The sequence below is a fragment of the Hipposideros armiger genome, unplaced genomic scaffold, assembly GCF_001890085.2.
Source record: "Hipposideros armiger isolate ML-2016 unplaced genomic scaffold, ASM189008v1 scaffold_922, whole genome shotgun sequence".
NCBI lineage: Eukaryota > Metazoa > Chordata > Mammalia > Chiroptera > Hipposideridae > Hipposideros > Hipposideros armiger.
Window position 1 is genome coordinate 547542 of NW_017732272.1, and position 9625 is coordinate 557166.

The following is a 9625-nucleotide window of genomic DNA, read 5'->3' on the forward strand; positions in this document are numbered from 1 at the left end:
GCTATCAAAAGCCTATTCTCTTTTTTTAACTGTTGTTTACACATCTTAAAAAATGTATATTGACATCTGTGTTTGCTTTCTAGTTTTATATTTCAATTAAATCATAATAATTAAGAATCCAAATTAATATTTAATATATAAAGATCGAGGAAGAAGGAAAGACCTCTTATTTTTTATTTTCTCAAAACATAAATATTATAGGATTACAGTCTGAACTCTTCACGTCCTTGTATGAAGATTGACTTAAAAAAATGCACTAAAGTTGTATTACGAAAAATAATCGATGGGATATAACATCTTGTGAACATTTTTAACTTGGTTTAGGGGAACATGCATTGTACTTAATGGATATTCCATATGTTTTTTTATCGTCCATCTGATTTCACAATAATATATTTTTAATTGCAAATTTAAAAATAGTATAGGTAAGCTGGTAATGGAAATGAATAGTGTTCTGTCCCAACTATCCCATCTCCCTGATTTCCTCCCATGAGGCAATTTCATTTTTGTTTTTTGTTTGTTTGTTTTTTAATGTTATGTGTGAGTATTTACATTAGGGTGTTCATTTATCTTCTTTGTGCCTTGAGACTAGAGGTTTTTGGGTTTTTTTTAAAGATTTTATTGGGGAACTGGAGGGGAGCAACAGTGTTGGGGAACTGGGGAAGGGGAACAGGCAAGCTGCTGTCCTTTTGTTCTTCAGTCTAGTTGTGGAAGATGCTGCTTCACTGGCCCATGTTGGTGTTATGATCATTGTGCTCTTTCCAGCTGAGGCAGATCGTTTGCCGGCCATTGGATGACCATTCATGGAGGCTCACGGCAGCTCACTGCAGCTCTGGCCGGCTGCTGGACACTCACAGTAGCTCGTGGCAGCCCACTGCAGCCTATCCCATCGCCGGCTACTCACCGCAGCCCAGCTCCAGGTGGAGCTGTTGTTCACAATCTTAGCTGTAGAGGGCGCAGCTTACTGATGCATGTGGGAATAGAACCAGCAGCCCTGTTGTTCAGAGTTTGCGTTCCTACCAACTGAGCCACTCAGCTAGCCTGAGACTAGAGGTTTTGAATCGAACACATTTTTGGTAGAATTTACTTCTGAGTCAGTGAGTGAAGATGAAAAATTAAAGGCAATGGTTGATTTAAGTCTCATCAAATATGGTTCTGAAAACTTACAGTAACTTCCAAATAAAGGTGGTCTGTTAGTACTGGAAGTGCAATAATAACCCTACTATATATTCTTTCACAAAAATGTATAATTTCAAAACTGAAGCTGAAAGCAGCATCTTAAACTTCTATTCAGTTAAGGCAATGTTACATGGGCAAAAATGATCCAAATTAGGCAGTTTTTGCTAGTTCAGCTTTGTCCAACATTAAAACTATAAAGGAATAGACTTCAAGCAGGCAAAGGATCAGTTATACATTATCTCTCTCCACTTGGATTTTCATAAAATATGCATGAAGAATTTTCATGTTTGAATTATTGGATAAGAATTTAAATTTTATCCATTTTGGTGGTTCAGAGAAAGCACCTTTATTCACACAATGCAAGTTAAAAGGATAGAACCTTTGAACTCTAGGGAAACTGAGATATCCAATCACAGTTCTTGTTTTTCTTTTCCTTTTATTCTATTTTTTTTTCGGTTGAAAAGCTTATCTTTCACAATAAGTTTCATCTATGATGATATTGTATTAGTTAAATGTAAATCATATAAACAAAAAAAAGCTAGGAAGTCTGCTTTATATGGAGTGAATGGTAGATTAGTATTTCCAGATACTTAAACATAGAGCAAGGCCCCTACTCTCAAGGTTCTCATTCTGCCCATCTGTGCCACATTTTAATTCCCCCTGGTAAGGTTCTCACTAGAGGAAAAAACCTTGTAAATTCAACTATCAGTATATTATCTGAAATATAAAACATGATAAATAAATAACACTTAAAATATTAGTACAAATAAGTACAGTAGGGCAACTGTGGTCATGTTTAAAGATTTCAGGGAACAGAACCGGGAGAGTACAGAGGTGCTGAAGGGCTTAGACCAGCTGAGGCAGGTGTAGAACACAGGTGTGTGTGTGTGTGTGTGTGTATATGTGTGTGTGTGTGTGTGTGTGTGTGTGCGCGCACGCGCGTGTGTTCATGGAACAGTAATGGGGAGTCACTCTGGTTCTACTTTTTTGACCTTTGCCTTTCATAGCTGGTTAATGAGTCAGTGTCAGAATCATAGAATGAGAGATGGAAATACCAACCACTCTTTGCTTAAAAGAAAAAAAGAAATGAAAATTAAAAACACACAGTGACACACAGAGGAATAGCTGTGATTTGAAATGTACGGCATGTGTGTTCTGGAGAAAGGCTGACTGGGTTTTTTTGTTGTTGTTGTTATGCATTATTTAATTTATTGTCAATTTCATTCAGTGTATTTTTAATCTCACATTATTTTTTTTATTGTTAGTTTCAGGTGTACAGAACAATGCAATAGTTATCTTTTTCACCTTTCACACAGAAACAACCCCCTTCTGCCACCTACTGCCCTCCCACCTCCGATATCATGCTAATCTAGTATAATTCCATTGACTCCATTCCCACACTCTACTCCACATCCCGTGACTATATGTATATATAATTATAGTTGACATACATTATTATTCAACATCAGCTTTAGAAATACAGTGCAGTGGTCAGGCCTCTACACCAACTATGAAGTGGTCTCCCTAACAAGACATGAGTCCATCTGGTCCCCTAAAAGATATTTACAACATTATTGATTATATTCCCCAGACTGTCTTTTCTATCCCTGAGGCCATATTGTAGTTACCAATTTGTATTGTCTCGTCCCTTCCCCTTCTCCTTCATCCCCACCCCCTCCCAACTAGCAACACTCAAAAAAACCCTGACTGGGTTTCAAAGTTAGTGACGTTAGTCAAGTGTGCAGGTCTGCCTTACTTTTCTCATTAAAATGAGTATATTTATGTATCTTTATTATCAAGCCATTCTCAGAAATAAATGAGCTAATATATGCCAAGTGATTTAATCTGTGTATTGTACAAGGTAAATTGTAAATGTTTTCATTATTAAAAGAGTAAAATACTTTGTGGAAGTTTATTGTACTAGCAAACTTAACTTATGTTTCCATATCTTTTATTCTCTATCTCAAATACTTTCTAAAGAGGTTAGGTATTCAAAGATAACAAGAAAAGCAAACTTCTCTCACCTTCTTCTCTGATAGTCAAAGAATTCACATTACACATGTGCACTGAGAATTTCCTGTGTTGTGGTTTGAAACGTTTTAGAAGCTAGTGATTTTACTGCTTGTTGTACAACTGTACATCGTGTCTCACCAATGCTTGATTGAAGAACACCACTTAAATATACAATTGTCCTTTTCATTTTCTTTTAAATTTCTACATACATAACATAGATTCTTATCCTCCAGCTCTATTTTGTGATCCAACAACTTGCTTCTTGAACAAGCACACATCGTGTCTTACCGGTATCGACACTGAACCAGCATTTCTCATGGCAGGTATGTCCACCCGAGTCATAAAATTAAGTATATGTCATAATAATTTTGGTGTTGGGTGGAGTTCTGAATGAAATGTCTTCGTTTTCCAATGTTTCATTGGAAAGATGATTGGGTTGTCAAATCAAAGAACTTTTTAAATTCTCTCCTCCAGGTTTCTGCTTTTACAACTTCAGCTCCTGGGTTTGCTCTTTAAGTCATCAGCCAACCTCTCTTTCTCTACAGCTCTTCAGACCACTCCATGGAGGTTGATTTCTGGAATCTTAGCAGTAACGTGCCTTGTGTTGATGGCTACTTTGGGAATATTGTTGAAAAATTGTAAGTTTTTATAAGTAAGTCTATATTAAAATCAAAACATTTAGTAAAAAAGGTTTAAATGTACTAATTTGTAATAATTTGTTATCCCATAAGCCTGTATATATTAAGTATTTCTAATCATTTCCTGTAGCATTTCATAAACAAAGTATTCAGCAAACATCATCACCAGGAGGAACCACAGAAGCCCAGGAAGGTAGGTTCCATACTTCTGAAAACCTTAGTGTTTGTAGAGGATGAAATAGACAGTTTCTTGTTTTCTTCACACAGAAGTTTCTTGGACCATTACACATAGTAATACAAGTTTAACTACTAATTGTAGGATAGTCTCATTTCATGGTTTTATAATGTAAGAATTAAACTACATTGATGTGCATCATTTATTTGTTTAATTAATAAGGGTAAGATAACCTGAAATGACATACTTTTCCTATATGACTACTTATGTTTAAGTAACAATTGAAAAATAAATTACAACAAATATTTCTGCTCATCCTAATTACCATTCCACAACTGCTCATAACTCATACTTTTATATCTCTGTAGTTTTCCTTCTATTTATTCCATAATTCAAAATATAGTCCAGAACTTTCTGTAATTTATTTGTAATATTTCAATTAAATTTATTTGGTTAATGTTAGTTAATAAAATTATCTAGGATTCAAGTGTACAATTCTATAATACATCATCTATGTATTGCATCGTGTGTGCACTTCCCAAAGTCAAATTTCCTTTCATCACTATGGATTAAACCCCCTCTACCCTCTTTAACCTCATCCTCACCCCCTTACCCTTTGCTAACCACCAAACTGTTGTTTGTGTCTATGAGTTTTTGTTTCTTTGTTTGTCTTCTTCCTTTGTTGTTTTCAGTTTTAATGCCACATATGAGAGGTCAGATGATTCTTGACTTTTTCTGTCTGACTTTTTTTGCTTGGCATGATAATCTCAAAATCCATCCATGTTATGTCAAATGGTGGTATTTCATCCTTCCTCATGGCTGAGTAGTAATATTCCATTGTGTATTTGTGCCACATCTTCTTTATCTAATCATCTATTAAAGGACGCTTTGGTTGTTTCCATGTTTTAGCCACCACGAATAAAACTGCAATGGACATAGAGGTACACATATCTTTATGGATAAGTGTTTTCAGATATTTTGGGTAGCTGCCCAGAAGCCCAGAAGAGGGATTGCTGGGTCATATGGTATTTCTATTCTTGATTTTTGGAAGTACCTCTATACTATTTTCAATAGGCTGTACCAATTTACATTTCCACAGCAGTGTGTAAGGGTTCCTTTTCCTCCACAACCTCTCCAACTTTAGTAATTACTTGTCTGGTCGATAATAGCCATTTTAACAGGTGTGAGGTTGTTTTTCGTTGTTTTTGATTTGCATTTCCTTAAGTTAGTGAGGTTTAGCATTTTTCATCTATGTGTTGGCTGTATGTCTTCTTGGGAGAAGTGTCTATTGAGGTCCTCTGCCCATTTTCAAGAGATTTCTGCAATTCTGACCCCGCTTAACCAGTGTAAGCCAGGTCAAAGTCCAATTTTTTAAATGTGTTTTTTTTTAATGTTCTGCAAGTTGTCTTATGATCTTCTGTGATCCTATAGAATTTACTTATATTTGTGGTTTTCTTAGTGTTTTTCCAGCTTCATTGAGATATAATTGATGTATAACATTGTGTAAGTTTAAGGTATACACTGTGTTCATTTGACATAGTTATATATTTTAATATGATACCATGGTAGCACGACCTAATAGCTCCATCATGTCAAATAATAACCATTTCTTTTATGTTGTGAGAAGATTTAACATCTATTTAGCAATTTACAAGTATATAACACAATATAGTTAGCTCTAACACACTGTTATACAGTAGATCCTCAGAACTTATTACTCTTCTAAGTGGAAGTTTGCATCCTTTTGCAGACATTTCATTTCATTTCCCCCACCGTCCAGACACTGGTAACCACCATTCTCTCTACAACTTCAGCACCATTCATTTGCCAAACATGTGAGTAGCTAAACTGAGAATAGTACATGTTTAAGGCGCTATCACTAGTAACTGTATGACTGGACTTCAAACTAATTGTTTTATTTATGTTCATTTTGAAAATAAAATATTCAAAATATATACCAAATTTCTCCCAAGATACCACACTCTTTTCTGACTCAGGGAGTGTGCTAAAATGTTTACTTTTTAAAAGTATCCCCTTCCTTTAATTTACTCATGATTACACACCCGAGCTTAACTTTGGGTCACTCCTCAAAAGAAAAATTCTTCTAACTACCACCCCCGCCCCCGTCCTACACTCTTCTAAAAGATGTTTTAACATAACAAGTGTCTTGTGTGTATACCCTAATTAACATTAAATATAAGTAATAAATGATTGGAAGTTATAATCTCCACGAGGAAAAAGGGTCTTGTCTGACTCAGTCACATAAATATCCTCTGAACTTTGGTGTATGTAGTAGAGTCTCAAAGAATATTTGTGGAAACAAATAACAAATGATTTTAGGATGAGTAAATAATAGTGAAAACATTGAGCCTCGTAATGAAGGATCATGAGATTATCATGCCAATCAAAATAAGTCAGGCAGAAAAAGTCGAGAACTCTATATGACTTCACTCATTTGTGGGATATAAAACTTAAAGCAATAAACAAGACAAACAAACAAGCAAAAACTCAGAGACACAGACAACGGTTTAGTGGTTACCAGAGGGTAAGTGAGGAGGGAGGATGGTAGAAGAGGGTAAAGGGGACAAATATAAGTTGATGGAAGGAGATCTGACTCTGGGTGATGAGCACACAATGCAATATATAGATGATGTATTATAGAACTGTATACTTGAAAGCTATATGATTTTACTAACCAATGTCACCTCAATACATTTAATAAAAAAAATTGGATCTCCAATGTCATCACTCATGTTTTATGTTTTCTCTTAGGCTCTGACTGCTGTTCTTGTCAAGAAAAGTGGATTGGGTACCAGTGCAACTGTTACTTCATTTCTAATGAAATGAAAACTTGGGCAGAAAGCAGGGATTTCTGTGCCTCTCAAAATTCCAGTCTGCTTCACTTGCAAAACAAAGACGAATTGGTGTGTATTTAAGTGTGTTATCTTACACTTCCTTTGACCTAGGAAAAATATACTGTCTAAGTAAGATGAATACTTTGAAATCTCTAATCAGATCATAACTGGATGGTTATATTTGAATTAATAATGACTTGCTAATTTCTTATCCCTTAAAACACTCAATATAAAACCTACATAAAATTTCTCAAATATTTACATTATAGGAAAAAAAATCTCAAGATAGATGCCAGATAAAGTCAGGAGACATTTTAGAGAAATCAAAGAAGAAATAATGGGTCATTATTTCATTCAAATAACCAGCCAAACAACTTTTTAATGTTTTGATCTTTAGTGCAATTCATAATTTATTTGGTAATTATACAACTTTTATAATCATTGTTGCATATAATGTGCAACAAGCATGAACAACAAGATCATAATAATTACCCTATTCTTAAGAAAGAGTGAAAGATTTCTCCAAGGGCATGAAGAACCTGTGCTGAGTGTAGGTTGAGTAGGTATATCCAAGAATTTTATCTGATAAGATATTGATGATTTGGGATCAAATTTGATTGTCAGTATCTGTGAAGGAATTGTTCTATGAAAATTTAACCCCTTTATAATATTTTTCGTTCCTTTAAGAATGAGATTTTGTGATATTTTGTTTCCTTAAATGAATGGGCCTTGTAGTGAGTGAATATGAGACATGTGACTATACCTCCAAAGCTAGACATAAAAAAGGATTTCAGTTTAAGTGATTTAAATTCTGGATCTGATGCTGGGCACTGACTTTCTGGAAAGTATATTATCCCCAGAGTAGATTCCAATTAAGTTAATATGTTTGTCTCTATTTCCCATCAGAGTTTCATGAACCGCATTAAATTTTTTTTCTGGATTGGACTGTCTTACAGTGAAGAACGTGGTACATGGTTGTGGGGGGATGGCTCTCTTCCGTCTCCAGATCTGTAAGTTTCACCCACTCAAGGCCTTTTCATGAGCTTATCCTTAGGTTTGACCAAAGAATGTAACATCCGTGAATATGTAGCTAATATAACCTATTTGGAGCCTGAGAAATCAGGTAATAGAACAGATACAAGACAGTAACAATTTTAGTTCTACCTAAAACATCCAAGTTTATGCTCAAGTGACATGTGGTTAGTGTACTTGTGACCACAAAAAAGCTTTTTTGTTTCTTTCTTCCTTGGTACACACACTTGGATGTGCTGTGTATGTACCGAGGCTCACACTCAGAAGCTGTCCCGGGAAAACAGGATAGCCATTATTTCCTTTATTCTGGGGAGACCAATATTCTCTGCATCCTCATGTTTCAAATATGCTGGGCTTCTGCATATTTGTAATCTTAGAACCTCATGTTCATTTATAAACATGGTATTTGCAACATCATACAATGAAAATGTTATGCTCTGATTTCTTTTCCTAGGCTACATTAGTCAATACATCTTTAAACAAAATAGTGGCAAAGTTTATAATATATCAAAACCATTAATAACAATGGCAAGAACAAAAAACTCCCTTACCTAGTGCTATTGATTACTGAGGCAATAAATCAATTTTGTAATATTGTAATATCGTGAAAACTGTGGCTATTGAATGAAAAAGATGCAATGACTCAGTGTGTTAATATCTTATTCAAATGCTTTAAAAAGTTCTCTCATTTAATAAAAAACACCATCCCTGAACATTTTCTATTCCTTTTATCATATGGTAATATTTTATTTTTCATTACAGATTTTCATTATCTCAAACCAAAAATACACAGAACTGCATAATGTATAAAACAAGCAGAAATATTCTGGATGAACCCTGTGAAAGAAAAAATCGTTATATCTGTAAGAAGCAGCTTATTTAGGTGTTTCTTAGGGCAGAAGGGGTGGGCAACAAGGTCCAGTATTACTAAGTATGGTAACTGTACCTCTTATATTATTGCTAATTATCTACTTCTAAGATATGTGAAATGTTTCAAATTGTTTCTTATTATACAATTGTTTCATATATTTGAAACCTTATGTTTTCAGGTTGATGAAATTGTGCATCTATAGGTAAAATCTAAAGCATCAAGATGAATAATTTCATGAATACTGTGATGTAATGCATGTACTCAATATTGCATGCAATATATTTTTCCATATACATTGTTGTAAATTTTCTCTACAAAATTTTAAAAATTTACATAATAAAATACAAATCAACATCATTTCAGTCCTGTGTATGTTATAAAATACCATCTCTACTTTACTTTTCTGGAAGTTAGTTCTTTCTAGATATTTATCCATCTGTATGTTTTGATTTTGAGCTACAAGTGCCATAGGACATTTTCCTTGTGTGTCATTCAGCCTCAGAGGGGAGCACATGTGTGTCTTCTCTTGATTCTCCTGAGTTCTGCAGAACAATCATAAGTCTTTGGCCAAATATGTGGTTCTTGTGTGGCTGCTTTGAGATTTGCAAATGTGAAGGGACCAAGACTTGGTCACATAAATTTACAATGATTATTTCTTTTTCTTTTTTTTTAATTATTATTTTTTTAGAGATTTTTTTTATTGGGGAATTGAGGGAGGGGAACAGCGTTAGGGAATCAGGGAAAGGGAACAGACAGGTTGCTCTCCTTTTGTTCTTCAGTCTAATTGTGGATGATATCGCTTCACTGGTCCATGTTGGTATTGTGATCATTGCACTCTTCCTGGGTGAGGCAGTTGCTCGCT

General features: G+C 34.7%; 1 protein-coding gene across 2 annotated transcripts; it reads left to right on the top strand.

Annotated features, from left to right (window-relative positions):
* The first annotated feature begins 3255 nt into the window (after positions 1 to 3255).
* Positions 3256 to 9110, top strand: LOC109375267 (natural killer cells antigen CD94-like). 2 transcript variants are annotated; one of them, XM_019630559.1, is made up of 6 exons: positions 3256 to 3515; positions 3667 to 3830; positions 3961 to 4023; positions 6778 to 6929; positions 7767 to 7870; positions 8655 to 9110. In XM_019630559.1, exons 2-6 carry the CDS (start codon positions 3800 to 3802, stop codon positions 8773 to 8775), a joined length of 471 nt encoding a protein of 156 aa, XP_019486104.1. In that variant the 5' UTR covers positions 3256 to 3515; positions 3667 to 3799; the 3' UTR covers positions 8776 to 9110. The 2 variants fall into 2 exon arrangements, with proteins under 2 accessions (XP_019486104.1, XP_019486103.1); XM_019630558.1 differs by having other exon boundaries at positions 3738 to 3830.
* The last annotated feature ends 515 nt before the right edge of the window (positions 9111 to 9625 follow it).

Excerpts from the sequence above, each read along its gene's own strand:
- LOC109375267 (XM_019630558.1), top strand. Across the intron at positions 3,831-3,960 it reads GGGAATATTGTTGAAAAATT|CATTTCATAAACAAAGTATT; the intron begins GTAAGTTTTTAT and ends CATTTCCTGTAG. Across the intron at positions 4,024-6,777 it reads AACCACAGAAGCCCAGGAAG|GCTCTGACTGCTGTTCTTGT; the intron begins GTAGGTTCCATA and ends GTTTTCTCTTAG.